The sequence below is a fragment of the Lutra lutra genome, chromosome 1 (assembly GCF_902655055.1).
Source record: "Lutra lutra chromosome 1, mLutLut1.2, whole genome shotgun sequence".
Lineage (NCBI taxonomy): Eukaryota > Metazoa > Chordata > Mammalia > Carnivora > Mustelidae > Lutra > Lutra lutra.
In genome coordinates, this window is record NC_062278.1 from 41,380,853 (window position 1) to 41,397,852 (window position 17,000).

General features: G+C 33.8%; 1 protein-coding gene and 1 long non-coding RNA gene across 2 annotated transcripts in view; one reads left to right on the plus strand and one right to left on the minus strand.

Moving 5' to 3' along the window:
- Nucleotides 1-17,000, plus strand: part of ZNF654 (zinc finger protein 654) — an 81,557-nt gene that overhangs the window by 23,999 nt on the left and 40,558 nt on the right. Inside the window, exon 2 of the mRNA XM_047722275.1 lies at nt 729-874. Within this exon, the coding sequence (XP_047578231.1) occupies nt 729-874 (146 nt within the window). The remainder of the gene's footprint in view (nt 1-728; nt 875-17,000) is intronic.
- LOC125095814 (uncharacterized) overlaps nt 851-17,000 on the minus strand; it is a 62,085-nt gene continuing 45,935 nt past the window's right edge. The window contains exon 4 of the long non-coding RNA XR_007125959.1: nt 851-982. This is a non-coding gene — a long non-coding RNA (uncharacterized LOC125095814). The remainder of the gene's footprint in view (nt 983-17,000) is intronic.

Genomic DNA, 17,000 nt, shown 5'->3' on the forward strand with positions numbered 1-17,000 from the left:
ATTGTTTTATTATAGCAGTCTTGTATATGAGAAATCATAAGTAACATTTTATAGCAATTGATGGTTCTAAAATGCTTACTCCTAAATTATTCTAATTTAGCTTCACAGTAAACTTGTAAGATAAGCATTATTATCTCTATTATAGTGAGGAAACTAATGCATAGAGAAGGAAGATGACCTGTCCAAATTCATAACCCTAGTGAAGTGTCAGAGCCAAGACGAATTATATTCTGGACTCTTTACTCCATCATATTGTGCAGTTTAAACTTTTATAATCAGAGCATCATGCCACTGTATCTTTTTAATACCCATTGGTGCCAGAATGCTTAGAATTTAGTCTAAAATAAATAGTAGTGATAATAATCATGTTCATTTCTAATTTTCTTTATTACTATATTTTATTGCCTAGCTATTTTAATCTTTGATAATTGATGTTTTGACAAAGGCTGGATATGGGAGGTGAAGGGCATTTGTTACAGTTTATTAAAGATTTGGCAGTTGGACAGTATAATTATTCATATCCTATATTTCTTCTCTACATTTTCAAAGGTAATAGTTAATTTTATTTTCAGATGTACACTAGGAAAATAATAAGGTTTTTTTCCCCTAAATCATTTGAATTCACACTAAACTAATGCTTTATTTAGTAGTGTCATCATAATTTTTAAACTCAAGATGTTGAGAACATTTTCTGTAATAATGTACTTCTTGGATTATTTCCTTACCAGGTGGTGGAAGATTATGCTGGAAGATGGCAGGTCCCTTTGCCACAGCTTCAGGTTCTTCAGACTGCACTCTGCTGTTTTACATCAGCCAGTGTGTCATTCCCAGATGAATGTGAGCACGTACAGTATGTTTTGAGTAGCCTTGCTTTGTAAGTACTCTTTACTTCTTCTGAGAATTGGGTTTTGATTATTTTCTCTGTGAAAGGAGCCTTTCCTAAAGTCTTCCCTCAGAAAGAAATTTCCCAAACCCTGGATGGCTATAAAGAAAAAAAAAGAGAAGTGAAAAAAGAAATTTCCATTTTTTCATTTAAGTATTTAGGTTTAACTTTGAACATATAGCCACAATTTACTTTTAATTTTAGAGTTAATTGGCATTTTTGCATAGATTCTTATGGTCACTACCATCACTTTCCTTTTTTAATTCCCTAGCTCTAATGGTAAGTCCCAAAATACAGCAATTGAGGCCATCAGAGTTAGCAGAGGGATCTTAAATCAGGCCAGAAAGAGCTTAGGAAACTCCTGGTTTTTGAAAATACTTTAGAAGAATTCAAAAACCAGGAGTTTCCAGGGTTTTTTTTTTCCCTGAGCACTTGTACTTATTTTTTTTTTGCTCTGGTAGATCCTACTAAAGTTATAGTAAAGACATAAAAGAGAGAAATACAGTGAAAATAAAGTAGAGAAGAGCCACCAGTGAATGAAAGATTTCAAAAATTTTGTAGGGCAGAGAACACAGAAGAGTGAGTGGTCACAAACATGACAGAACAAGTCACAACTTCACTTTTTGTTTTGTGCATGTGCACGTGCCTCAGATCACACATCACAATAACATGTTGTAAAATAATTTATCAGCATTAGAAAATACAATAGAAAATACCAGAGAATTTCTTACAGGATCAGTATTATTTAGTGAAATTTTTGTTTTATATGTTTATTTTTATGTTTGTATGTATACTTGATTATTTGTAAAACATTTTAAAAACCTGTAGCAATTAAAACAGAGTTATCCTCTGCCTTATAAGATAGAAGGTCTATCTTTATAGTTTGTCCTGCGCCCCCCCCACCAGCCCCCAGAATCCTAGAGAGGTACAGAATTTGAATATGCAAGGCATGAAATAGAGAGCAGGGAATTAGATACTTTGGGAGAATGGAGATAAAGGAGTTAATTACAGTTTTTCCATTCAGGCCAATCACCAAACGCTAAGGCCAAGTTGGGGTAGGGAAACAGAGTTGCTTTTTCCCCCCTCTAAAAGAATTAAATGACTTTGGAGCAATGACCTTTGCATTCTGGCAGTTAAAGTTTCCTCTTTGAGACAGCTAGTTAATCACTTAACTACTCTAAAGAAAAACTTGTCATTCACCAAAGTCTAGACATGCTACTAGACCTCCCAATTAATCTGTTTATGGCCTTATTCTTACATACTAGTGGGGATTCGCGAATCCTGAGACAGTTGAAGAATGCCTTCAACATGAAAAAAAATGTAGTAAAAAATTTGGAAGAAAATAAAAGAATAAAAGAAAATAAATTAAAAATATAAAATCTATAACATATAGTTTCAGGGAGAGTTAAGATGATATGTGTAACATTAAAACACCAACATACCAAGCTATGTGAATGGAATAATGAGATACCAAATATGAGTTTGTGTAAATTAAATCTGATGATGGTTAAAATTTAAAGTTCTGTAGGAGGAAATTTGGAAGGTAAATTTGGAGAAATAATCCAGGGTGTAAAACAGAACCAAAGAGAAGGAATGTATCAAAGAAAAAAAAAATGATTTGGTGCCTTTATGTAGGAGGTTCATTATCTCACTAGTTAGAGTTCCAGAAAAAGAACTTAAAATATATTGGAGGAAAATTTTAAAGAAAAAAATAAAAGAATTTTCTAGAACTGAAAGTCATGAACTTCCAGACTGAAAGAGCTCAAGAAGTGCTTAAGACAGTAAATATAAAAGATTTTCAGCTAAATACATCATTTTGTGATTTCAAAATACCAAGAATGAAAAAACAGATACAAACACCTTGTAGCAAGGAAAAACTAGGTTACCTACAAAGGAACAAACATCAAATTGGTATCAGTCTTCATACAACTCATACAACTAACTGTGGGTGGTAGAATATAATGAATCAGTGTCTTGAAAGATTGGAGGAGAAATTATTTTCAATGTAGGATTTTATACTTATCCAAACTGTAAGTGAAGTGTGAGAGTTAGAAAGAACATTTCCAGGTATGTAAGGATATAGAATATTGACTTGATGACATACCCTTTCTTTTAGGAAGTTATTAGAGAATGTGCTCCAGAAAATGACAGTGGATCTAGAAAATAGTAGTTTTTTTACATGAGGTAGAGGGAAGAGAAGACCTAGGATCACTGTTAAGAAGTAGGTCTTAACTGATATATCACCTTGACGAGGGGAATATTCAGTAAAAACGGAGATTTGAGAGTAACCTTGAGAATTTAGAACCATTTAAGGTAGGGATAAAAGGCAAAGAATTAAATACTCCAGGAAAATTAAAAATAATATGAACAGGAAAAAACACAAATTATAGCAAACTACTTTAATATGTAATGAGTATTATTTACATAGTTTTCTTAATGTAAATGATGTTTACTGGGCTTTAAACTTTTAGTAGAGTACAAAAATAATTATAGTTACAGAACAGAAAAATTATTAACCATTCAATATAAGATTATTTGATGGAAGTTACAAGTTGAAAGTAAAGAATAAGGTCACTAAAAAATATCCTTTGATTCTTATTTTACAAAATGGAGTATTAGTAGTACATGAAACCATAAGTAAATGTGTAAGTAAAGTTACAAAGATCAATAATAGAGGAAATAATAACTAATGTAAATGTAGAATTGGTTGTGTGAGGAGCTAAATTCTCTTCTCCCACAGTAGGAAGTTAAGAGGTAATATTTAAAATTGGTAAATAAGGGGGCGCCTGGGTGGCTCAGTTGGTTAAGCAGCTGCCTTCGGCTCAGGTCATGATCCCAGCGTCCTGGGATCGAGTCCAACATCGGGCTCCTTGCTTGGCAGGGAGCCTGCTTCTCCCTCTGCCTCTGCCTGCCATTCTGTCCGCCTGTGCTCGCTCTCTCTCCCTCTCTCTCTGACAAATTTAAAAAATAAAAAAAAAAAATCTTTAAAATTGGTAAATAAGTACTGACAAAGCTTATTATCAACAGCTATTAAAAATTTTGAAAGCTGTTAATTCTAGGGTGTTGGACTAGTGAGAGAGAAGACTGAATTCTTTCTGTACAGTTAGCATTTTTTAAATCTTGAAGATGTATTAATTTCATATAAACTATTTTTTTTGCTTTATATATGTATACAAAATTTAAAAGAGTGCATGTACATTGTGTTTTTTTTACAAGTTTATTGTAGATACTTAAAATTATAGGTGAGAACTGTGTGAGGTGATGGATATGTTAACTAGCTTGATTATAGTGATAATTTCACTGTTACTTGTATATCAAAACATGAAGTTGTATATCTTAAATATATACAATTTCTGTTTGTCAGGTATACCCCAATAAAGCTGAAAAAAAAAATTGGAGGAGGAAGGAGAGTTTAGAATATAACCTTATAGAATAGATTTGTAAGAGCAATGTAGTATAAAGAAAACTGTATTATTTGAAAATATATATTTCTTTTATTTATTTTTTTATGATACCCAAGTGAATATGGGAGCTGTATTAGGACTTTTTGATTAAAATTGACAAAGAGTCAAGCTAGCTTAAGCAAAAAAAGAAGGGTATGGGGGATTTATTAGATTACTACACCGTGGAACCGCAAGGACTAGAACTAGTTTCAGGATTTTCTGAATCCAGAGAATAAAATATCACCAGGAACCGTTCTCCCCCTTTCTTATCCTCATTCACTCAGGGATCCTGACAGTTCTGCAGTTAAGCTTAATTAAAACCAAGAGGTTTATCCCTACCCCATTTGTAATCCTCAAAATATTTTGGGGAACCTGAGCCCAGCCAACATTATGTGCCTCCTGCTTTGACTGATAGTTGTGTTAAGGAGAGTATAGTAAGATTTTTGGTTCAGTCTGACGATCAGCTCACCCCATGGATGGGGGGAATAAGGATACTAAATTGACAGCCCAATGAGAACCATAGATATGTTGGAGGGGTAAGGGGTTCCCTCAAGAAATAAATGAGGTAGTGTGAAACAGAGCTGCTAGGTAAACAAACATAACAGATATCCACTACAAATAATAATTTTATGTGTCATTTTGAAAACTACCAAAATAGTTTTAGTTATTTTCTAATGATTTCTGAGGAAAATAAAATAAGTATTAAAAGAAGTACATTATTTGTAAACAAGATGTATTAATTTTGTTTCAGTGCCTGTTTTCATTTTCCCCCACCTTTCACCTATATAAGCTTTGTTAACATTCATGTTATGATGGGAAATGCTTTTAAGGTTTTCAGAAGCACTTTATTATTTTTTTAATTTAACTAATTTGTTAGTTTTTGTTTCATTGCTTCCTATCTTTTTTACTACTGCTAATGAAAAAATAATGTATTAAGCAGAAGCAAATCTTATCTTGAGATGGACAGTGTTAGGGGGAAAAAGTAAACTGTCTTAGTAGTTTGTCAAAGAATAATGTTTCTTGTAAGGAAAACTTCCTGCATTATTAGAGTTTACTTTAACAGAAAAGTTATTTGTAATACCAGATACAAATACAAAATACAAATACAAAAGTATTTATAATACCAGAAGAAAAATGAGGAAATAAAAACATGGTGATATTAGTAAGAGAATAAAGAGTCTGTAACAGTGTTCAACTTACTTAAATAAATATATAAACTGGAAAATTCTAATTCCATAATCATTCATTCATTCAGTAAATCTCTTGTGCTTGGTTCTAGGCTAAACAATTTAGAAAATAAGAGAGAGAAATTCTTGTTCTTAAAGACCTTACAAAGCTAAAAAATATTAAACAAGCAGTCACACTATTATGTAATTATAATTATGAAGGAATTACAGGGTACCATGAGAGAGTATAATAGGGGCTTGACTTGGTCTGGGAGGTCAGGGAAAATTTGCTGGGTAAGCTAACAACTCGAGCTGAACTCCGAACGAATGATAACAGTTAGATGAAGGAGCAGAAGAGCCTCCCAGGGATGGCAAATAGAATGTACAAGGTGACTGGACAAGATGTCAGGATATTAATGGATTTCATTATAATTCATATCTGTTTGTTGAATTCTTGTTCGTGATCTGTATCATGTACGTAATGTTTTTTATTCTCTTGACATACTAAAAAGTTATAGGTGAGCTAAAGAGTTAAGTAATACCTACGAGATTTTGTTTTATATAAATATATATATTGTAAGAGTGTGTGTATAAAGCATATGTTAAACATATAAGTTACTATATTCTGTGGCAGTATTATCTGGTCCATATATCCATCTTCATAAAAGCCTGTTCCATCTTATAAATTATACATATGTGAGGATGTGCCTTCTATAAACTGGGAGACCACAAAAACTACAGTTTTATGAAGGTCTTATTGACAGGGAAGGAAGATGGATTCTGTTTTTATTTATACTTGAGTTTTGTTTTTTTTAAATTTTGTGGCAATGAATATAATCATGGAGAGAACGGTCTTAGGTTGGCTAATTATGATTTTACCTAGGTTGACTCTTTTTATAAGCATATTTTCTAAAGAAATGAAGATTTAGCTGTGTGTGTATGTATTTGCACTAAAAAGGACCTCAGGTTAAATCTCTTTTATAGATAAGAAAACTTAGGCCTGAGTTGGTGTAGGGGACTTTTGTAAGTCTGAGTTAAGTACCCCCCCCACGTTGTTTTCTTACTTTAAATTGGTTAAACATTGGTTTCTGTTTTACTGGCAAAACTGAGCCAAACACCCTGAAACTAAGTGGATCTTTAGGCAGAGAACTTTAGACTTTACCAGTTTTATATAAAATAAAAGCAAACTTCAATGCTGCCTTGTCAGCCACCTTTAGCCCAACAGAAAGTAAATGTTCATAGATTTTAGCATTCCACACAGGGTTCCGTGATGGAAAGTGCATATTTGCCTGGGAGCCATTAGGTCCACAAAGATCTGTATGATCCACTGGAGAGGCAACTAGTTCAGCTAGTAGTGCTTATTATGTGTAGTGTCAAATACTAAAAATGTATACCCTAATATGCCAAGTTGCCTGTAAGAGAAGACCAAAAAGCCTTCTGTTTCATGGAATTAAATGGGTATAATCAGCGTCTCATTTAGAGTGGCTAGACATTCATATGTTAGGCCACACATGTAATGATAGATCAGTAACCCTTTCTGACTATATTGCTGAATTGGATTATATTTGAAACAGAATTTGTGCCTATCTTCTATTTAACCAAGTTTAATTGGTTGTATATAACTTAGGTCTAGGCTTCAACTAACTTAGGAAATAGAAATAGCCTAGAAATTAAAGGAAGAAAGGATAATTATAAAGGGCTGATTTTGGGGGTAGGGCCAAACCCCACCAAATGTGTTTATCTTATGGCCCCATCCATATATTCTTTGTCTGCAACATGTAGCACTCTTTTTGCTTCTTGACTTTTTATTTATTATTTTGACCAACACTTACTCAAAACCTTCTCCAATTTTATATGTTATGTTTACTAATATTTGTGGCAGGTGATCTCATTTATTTTATAGAGAAATCTAGGCTGGCTAGCCTGTTTCATTGTTTTCTCTCTTTAAAGAAATGATTTCTGGAGCGCCTGGTTGGCTCAGTTGGTAGAGCATGTGACTCAGTCTCAGGGTCATGAGTTCAAGCCCCACACTGGGCATGGAGCCTACTTAAAAATTAATTAAATAACTAAAAAAAGAAATGATTTCCTTTTTGCAGCAATTGGCGGTCTTAATTTAATTCCCATACTAAATTCCCTTGGCATTGCTTTGTTTTTCTTTGCCTTTACATTAGAATGTTTTGTTTTCAGGATTTGTTGTAGCTAAAGTCAACATTAGACAAACCTGCATGCATTTGTTTATACTGGCTATGTTTAGAAACCCAGCATTTCATTTGGTGCTAGTAGTGCCTAGAATCATTTTTCCTTATAATTTTGGCCTGTATTGCTCCATTTGTTAATTTTGGGATGAAGCAGTTGAGACTTGGCAGAGATAGAGAGGGATTATTAACTGGTATATTTATGTTGACAGAGATGAAAAGTGATCAGGTGAGGACATACCCTATTCCCATCTGTGTTGGTATATATCAGAACCTAGAGGTATATATATGTATAGTGTTACAGCATGGTATTTATGGCTTTTTGAATATAATTGAAGGAAGGCTTGATAATTCTTGGTCAGTTGAGATACACAAAAACTAAAGAGAAAAAGCAGTAGACTAAAAGCTGTTACTATTTCACTGCTATTAGGAAGATTATTTATTCTTTAGAAGAAGATGTATATAGTCACTATGGATGGTGTAAATACATGTTTGAGTTTTTCTGAATTTGAATGTCTTTATTTTGGGCTAAGCAGGATTCCTGAAAAACTATAGACTTGAACCTTTCAACTTTTCCTCCCTTCCTCCTGATAGCTTTGGTCTGTAAAGCTGGAACATAATAGTGGAATAAAACAAGAAGAAGAAGAAAAAAGGAATGCTTCTGAAATTGTTGGAAAAATGACAAAGTTTTGCCCATTGCTCCTTACCCAGAAATCTTAAGAACATTCCTTTAGATACACCTAAATTACATAAAAGCAAATATTAAGAGATCTAAAGGGAGAAATAGACAGCAATATAATAATAGTAGGAAACTTTAATGTCCCACTTTCATCAGTAGTTAAGATCATGCAGATAAAAAAACAAGGAAACATTGGCCTTAACACATTAGACCTGATGGACTAAACAGACATATACAGAATATTCTATCCAAAAGAAACAATATACATTCTTCTCATATGCACAGGATAGATCATTTATTAGGCCACAAAAAGGTCTTAATACGTTTAAGAAGACTGAAATAATATTAAGCATCTTTTCTGACCATAGAGGCATAAAAATAAATCAGTTACAACAAGAAAACTAGAAAAACTACCAATATGTGAAGATTAAACAGCATTCTATTGAATAAATGGGTCAAAAAAGAAGTCAAAGAGAAACCAAAACAACGTTTAGACAAATGAAAATAGATATATATACAACATACCAAAACTTACAGGATGCAGCAAAAGCAGTGCTAAAAGGAAAGTTCATGAAGATACATGCCTACTTAAGAAGCAGGAAAGAGCTCAAATAAATAACCTAACTTTACATTCCAAGGAACTAGGAAAAAAAGAACAAATGAAGCCCAAAGTTAATAGAAGGAAATAAATAAAGGTCAGAATGGAAATGAACGACTAACCAAAAGAAAAGATCGATAAAACTGAGAGCGGGTTCTTTGGAAAGAGAAATAAAATTGAGAAACCTTTATCTAGATTCATCAACAGAAAAAGAAGACTCAAAATCAGAAATAGAATATAGTACAACTGATACCACAGAAATACAAAAGGTAAGAGACTACTATGTACAGTTATACACCATCAAATTTGACAACCTAAAAGAAACATAAATTCCTAGAAGCACACAATCTACCAAGACTGCATCATGAAGAAATAGAAACCTGAACAGACTAATTACTAGAAAGGAGATTGACTCAGTATTCAGAAACCTCCCAAAAAACGAAAGTCCAGGACCAGACGACTTCACCTGTGAATTCCAGCCAATATTCAAAGAAGAATTAATATCAATCCTTTTCAAACTCTGAAAAAATTGAAGAGGTGGGAATACTTCCAAACTCATTTTTACAAGGCCAGCATTACTTGGATACCAAAACCAGACAGGGAAACCACAATAAAAGAAAAATTACAGGTCGGTGTCCCTGAGGAGCATAGTTAGAAAAATAGTCAACAAAATATCAGTAAACTGAATACAACAGCCCATTAAAAGGATCATGCACTGTGATTAAGTGGGGTTTTTCAGGGGATGCAAAATAGTTCAGGCATTCACAAATCAATGTGATACACTGCATTAACAAAATAAAGGATAAAAATCATTATGATTCTCTCAATAGATGCAGGAAATGATTTAAGAAAGTTGAATATCCATTTATGATAAAAACTCTTAACAAAGTGGGTATAGAGGGAACATTCATCAACATCATAAATGCCACATTTATCACAGGCCCACAGCTAACTTACACTCGGTGGTGAAAAGCTGAAATTTTTCCCTCTAAGGATGCCCATTCTTGCCACTTTTATTCATATAGTAATGGAAGTCCTTGCCAGAGCAATCATGGGAAAAAAAAAAAAAGTCTTCCAAATCAGAAAAGAAGTAAAACTGTCTCTATTGGCAGATGATATGATATTTTGATTGGAAACTATAAAGAAACCTGTTAGAACTAGTTAAAAAAAAATCAATAAATTTGCAAGACCCAAAATCAGTGTATAAAAATGTTACATTTCTGTGTGCTAATAATGCACTGCCAGAGAAATTAAAAAACAGTCCTATTTACATCTGTATCAAAAAGAATAAAATATCTAGAAGTTTGTTTCACCAAGGAAATGAAAGACCTGTATACTGAAAACTACATGGCACTAATGAAAGAAATTGAAGAAGACACAAATAAATGGAAAGATATTCCATGCTCATGGATTGGAAGAATTAATGTTGTTAAAATGTCGTTACCACCCAAAGCAATCTACAGATTTAGTGCAATCTCTATCAAAAATCCAATGGCATTTTTTCACAGAAATAGCACAGATAATTCCTAAGATTTTAATTTAACCACAGAAGATTCCAAATAGCCAAGGTAATCTTGAGAAGGAAGAAAAAAGCTGGAGGCATCGTGTGACCTGAATTCAAACTATATTACAAAGCTGTAGTAATCAAAACAGTATGGTATTTAAAAAACAACAACAACAACAACAGTATGGTATTGGTATAAAACCAAATACATAGATTAACGTTAACAGAATAGAGAGCCCCCAAATAAATTCATGCGTATGTGGTCAGTTAATTTACATCAAAGAAGCCAAGATTATATATTGGGAAATGGACTGGCTCTTTAATAAATGGTGCTGCGAAAACTGGATAGCCACATGCAAAGGAATGGAACTAGACCCCCGTCTTACACCATACACAAAAATCAACTCAAGATGGGTTGAAGACTTGATCTTAAGACTTAAAGCATAAAACTCCCAGTAGAAAATGTAGGTGCTAAGGTCCTTGACATTAAGCTTGGCAGTGATAGTTTTGGATTTGACACCAAAAGCAAAGGCATCAAAAGCACAATAAACAAGGGGGCTTACATCAAACTAAAAAGCTTAGGCACAACAAAGGAAACCACCAACAAAATGAAAAGCAGCCTATTAGATGGGAGAAAATATTTGCAAATCATGTATCTGATGAGGTGGTTAATACCCCCAAAGATATAAAGAATTCATATAACTCAATAGTAAAAAAAAAAAAAAAAAGTCTAATTTAAAAAATGGGCAGAGAATCTGAATAGACATTTTCCCAAAGAAGATAGTACATTTGGCTAGGATGTATATGAAAAGATGCTCATCACTAATCTTCAGGGAAATGCAAATCAAATCACAATGAGTCACCACCTCACACTTGTTAGAATGGCTAGTATCAAAAATACAAGAAATAAGTGTTGGTAGGGATGTGAGAAAATGGAACTCTTGTGCCCTGTTGGTGGGAATGTAAATTGTTGCAGCCACTATGAAAAAAGGTGTGTTGTATGTACCTCAGAGAACTGAGAGTAGAACTACTCTATGACCTAGCAATTCTTCTGGGTATTTATCCAAAGAAAGTAAAACCAATATTTGCAAAGATATTGTTACCCAAGTTCATTATAGTATTACTTACAATAGCTGAGACATGGAAAGAACCTCAGCACCCATAGATGGATAAATGGGTAAAGAATATGTGATATATATATATATCTTACATAAAATGTATGTATCTCAAATATATACCACAAAAAAAGAAGGTATCACGTTATTTGTGTCAACATGGATGGACCTTAAAGGCATTTTGCTAACTGAAAGAAGTTAGAGAAAGGGTGTGGAGTTTGCTAAGTTCTTTATAGATTTTAGATACTAGCACTTTATCTGATAAGACATTTGCAGATATTTTCTTCCGTTCTGTAGGTTGTCTTTTGGTCATCAACTGTTTCTTTTGCTGCCAGCAGTTTAAGAGTACCTTTTTCCCTATACCTTTGTCAATATGTGGTTTTAAAATTTTTTTAATTAATGACAGTTGTCAAACCTATTAACAAGTAGAAGGAATATTTTAATGAACTGTCCTGCCCATCACAGGTTTCAACATTTATCAGCATATCATCAGTCTTGTTTTCTCTGTACATCCCCACTCCTTAACCCATTTCTAGGTATCTGATCCTTTTTTTTTTTAATTTACAGCTTTATTGAGATAAAAATTTCATATTATTCATGCTTTGTTAGGTGTATAATTTGATAATTTTTAGTAAATGTATAGAGTTGTGCAGTTATCATCACAGTCCAGTTTTACATTTTCATCACACCAGAAAGTTCCCTCTTGCTCATTTACAGCCAATCCCCAGTCCCCTCCTCAGCCCAAGGCAACCCCTGATCTATTTTCTATCTCAATAGAGTTGTTATTTCTGGACATTTCATACAGACAATATGACACAATATATAGGCTTTTAGATATGATTTCTTTCACTTAGAATGTTTTTGAGGTTCATCCATGTTCTGACACTTACCAGGAGCTCATTCCTTTTTGTGCTGAATACTACTTCACTGTATGGATACAGTACATTTTGTTTATGCATTCAGCAGTTGATGGATATTTGGATTGTTTCCAATTTTTGGCTTCGAACATTTGTGTATTATTAAGTCTTGTGTGGATAGATGTTTCTATTTCTCTTGAGGAGCTACCTAGGAATGGATGTTACAAGTTATGTTCAACATAGAACTGCCAAACTGTGTCCAAAGTGATTATACCATTTGAAGTTCTAACCAGCTATCTGGGGGCAGTTTCAGTTTTCTCCACATCACTAACACTTTTTATATTATTAGTCTTTTTTATTATAGCCATTCTAATAGTTGTGTGGTGGTATCTCAGTTTGGCTTTAATTTGTATTTCCTCAGTGCTGTTGATGGCAACCATCTTTTTGTGTACTTACTTGCTATTGCTTATCTTCTTTGGTAATGTGTCTATTCAGATCTTCTGCCCATTTTTCAATTGGATTTTTTGCCTTATTGAGTTGTAGGATTTTTTTTTTTTTTCCTGTATTCTGTTTATGCATTCAGTATCAGATTAAGTGATAGTAAATACTTCCACTCTATGGCCTGTCTTCATTTTCTTACTGGTACCTTTTGAAATTTATTCCTGGTTTTAAGAAATTTGATTATAATTTGCCTTGTGTAGTTTCCTTCATGTTTATTGACCTTAAACTTCTTGGTTCTTTGGATTTATGATTTTAACCAAATTTGGGAAATTTCTTTATAAAAATAAAAAGATTTTTATTTTTGAGTAATCTTTATACCCAATGTGGGGCTCAAACCACAATCCTGAGATCAAGAATTGCATGTTCTACCGACTGAGCCAGCCAAGCACTCTCAAAAATTATTTTAGAAAGCATCATTATGTTTTCTTTTATTTTTTTAAAAGATTTTATTTATTTATTTGACAGAGAGACAGTGAAAGATGGAACACAAGCAGGGGGAGTGAGAGAGAGAGAAGCAGGGAGCCTGATGCGGGGCTCAATCCCAGAGGCTTTAACCCACTGAGCCACCTAGGCGCCCCAGGATAATTTTAAACATATACACCTTGGCCTACCACCTAGATCACCTAGATACATCAAATTCAAACTCTGAAAATCAGAGAGGAAATTTTGAAGGCCACAAGAGTAAGGCATTACCTGATTTAGAAGACTAAAGAAATATAGCAGACATCGCAGAAACTATGCTAGTCAGAACACAGTGAAGTGACGTCTTTTAAGTGCTGAAAGAAAAAATAACTCTACAATCAAGAAGGAAAATTAAAGATGTTTTCAGGGAAGCAGAAGCTGAAATTACTCATTCTCAGAAGACCTGAACTATCGAAAGATAATAGTACTGATATGATGCCAGACAGAAAAATCTACCCCCAAAAATGAAGAGAGCTGGTAATGATAAAAACTGAAGATAAATATAAAAATGAATTTTCTTACTTTTAATGACTGTAAAACGTAACCATCTAAAACAGAGGTTGGCAAATATTGTTTTAAAGAGCTATTTTTTTTTTTTAAGATTTTATTTATTTACCTGACAGATCACAAGTAGGCAGAGAGAGAGGGAAGCAGGCTCCCCAGCAGAGAGCCTGACGCGGGGCTCCATCCCAGGACCCCAAGACCATGACCCGAGCAGAAGGCAGAGGCCCCAACCCACTGAGCCACCCAGGTGCCCCAGGGCTGGGTTTTTTTTAAGATCTGCAGATTGTAGGGTGTGGTAACTACTCAACTCTGCGCTTACAGCACCAAGGCAGCCATAGACAATACATAAAAGAATGCATGTAGCTGTGTCTCAGTCAAACTTAACAGAAACTGGCAGCCAGTTTCTAAATGCCATTTTCTAAATGCCGAGACTTAAAACAAGAACTGTAGTGAAGCACTGTTGGTTTATAGCATATTTAAAATGAAAATGAATGACAAGAGTAGCACAAAGATTACTATATCATACCTAAAGCAGCATAATATTTGAAGGCATGCCAGGATTTGTTAAAGATACATATTGTAAATTCTAGGGTAATCATGAAAAACATTGAATATAGCATGGATATATTAAGCCTAAGTGGAGATAAAATGTAATTACAAATTCACTCAATCCAAAAATAGGTGGAAGAAGAGGTCACTGCAATAGTGAACCAGACAGAACAAATAGAAAACAATTATGAAGAGAAGAGGTTTTAATCCAAGCACATCAAAAATCGTATTACATGTAAATGGTCTAAATCTATTTAAAAAATACAGAAGTTGGTTGGTTGGATAGAAAAACAAAATTCACTAACAGATACATAACTATACTCCTATGCCCTTTTAATGTATACTTTATTTACTCATTACACACTTTACCCCCCCCCCTTTTTTTTAAACTTAAAGAGATTACTCTTTAGAGATAAAGATTTAGTTCAAGGGGCACCTGGGTGATTCAGTTGGTTAAGCTGCTGCTTTCTGCTCAGGTCATGACCTCAGGGTCCTGGGTTTGAGCCCCATATCGGGCTCCCTGTTCAGCAGGGAGCCTGCTTCTCCCTCTCCCTCTGCCTGCTGCTTTGCCTACTTGTACTCCCTATCTGTGTGTCAAATAAGTAAAAAACCTTTAAAAAAAAAAAGATTTAATTCAAGTCCCTGCTTATACCTCCTAGTATTCTATTGGGTAGATGTACCAATTTATTCAGTCATATCTTCTAATATATATTTGGATTGTTTCCATTATTTTCCTGTTATAAATAGTGCTATGCATTTTGTTTGTTTGTTTTTGCTGGTAGATTTTTGGGGTGGATTCCTAGAATCTGTGTCAAAGAATAAATAGATGAGGTAAATTTGCTAAGTAGTCCAAAGTTCTTTCTATAACAGCTTATACCATTTTGCATTCGCACCCACAAAATTAGTCCTTGTTTACATTCGACCTCACCAATATTATGTTATCAATATTGTGTGAAATTTTTGCTAATCTAACAGGAGAAATGGCATTTTAATATATTTTTTAAAAAGATTTATTTATTTTAGAAAGAGAGAGTACAGCAGGAGGGGCAGAGGGGAAGAGAGAGACTCCTTAGCAAACTCCATGCTGAGTGCACAGCCCAGTGCAAGGGTCGATCTTATGACCCTGAGATCAGGACCTGAGCCAAAATCAAGAGTCGGGTGCTCAACCAGCTCAACCTGGGATGCATCACCCAGGTATCCTTCAGTGTAGTTTTAATTTGTATTTTTAACATGTATTTTTCTTTTCCTTCCTTCCTTCCTTCCTTCCTTCCTTCCTTCCTTCCTTTCAAGATTTTTCATTTATTTGAGAGAGCAAGAGAGCAAGAGCAGAGGGAGGGACAGAGAGAGAGGGACAAGCAGACTCCACACTGAGCAGAGCCCGACATGGGGCTCAATCTCACAACCCTGAGATCGTGAACCCAGTGGAAACCAAGAGTTGGATGCTTAACTGACTGAGCCACCCATGTGCCCCTTAATTTGGATTTTTCTTATTGTGAGTGAAGTTGAACATCTGTTTGCATATCCTTCCAAACCATTATTTTTTCATTTATCTTTTGATTTTGCTTACGTTGTTTGTATTGTTAGACATTCAAAAATGTAATTAAAATTTGTCAGTATTCTCTATTGCCCTTGCATCTTGAATCATAGTTAAGAATAATTTAAAGGAAAATGATTTGTCTATAATCAGTCTGTATGGGATTTTTTCCCTGATATTTGTAATGTTTAATTTTTTATATTTAAGTTTTGATCCACTTTGAATTTTTTCTTAATTTGGAAGCAAGAGAGAATCAATTTTGTCTTATAACATTTGACTATCCAATTTGAAGAAATCAACTTTTTCCCTACTAATTTGAGATTTGCTTTTGTCCTGTACGTGCTTTTCACATGCAGTTTGTCTATTTTTGGATTTTTTGTTTCATTAGGCTATTTGTTCATGTGTCAGTACAGTGGTGGTTCAGTTATGGAGGCTTTACAAAATGTTTTCATATTGGCTAGCTCCTTTTCATTGCTCTTGCTGTTTCATGGTTTTTCTAGATACTCAGCTTTCTAGATAGTAAACTCGCCTACCTCCACAAAAACTTGCAAGTACTTTTATTATATGTAAATTTTTAAATTACTTAAGGAGAATTCAGTGCTTAACTTATTGAAGTATATATACTTTATGTGTTCTTTACCTTCCTCCAGTCCATGGACACTGAACAGTAATGCTAAAATTTCTCTTTCCAACGTAAGTGCTGTATAGGTCATATTTTTGCTGTATTTTAAAGCCCAGATGAGATTATTTCTTCATGGTGTCAAAATTTGTAGCCTATATATTTACTAATTTTCATCTTGATCCTTCTTGCTAATTAAATTTCCTATCTGAAAGCAGTTTCTATTTTTCTGTGGTTGTTTATACTTTTTTTTTTTTTTTTTTGTATTTGATGGTTTATAGTTTACTGTGATTAGCTAGGTATAGACTTATTTTTATTAATCCTTATGGGATTTCCTCAGCTTTCTAGATCTGAGGGTTGGTATTTTTCATCAGTTTGAAAAAGTCTTATC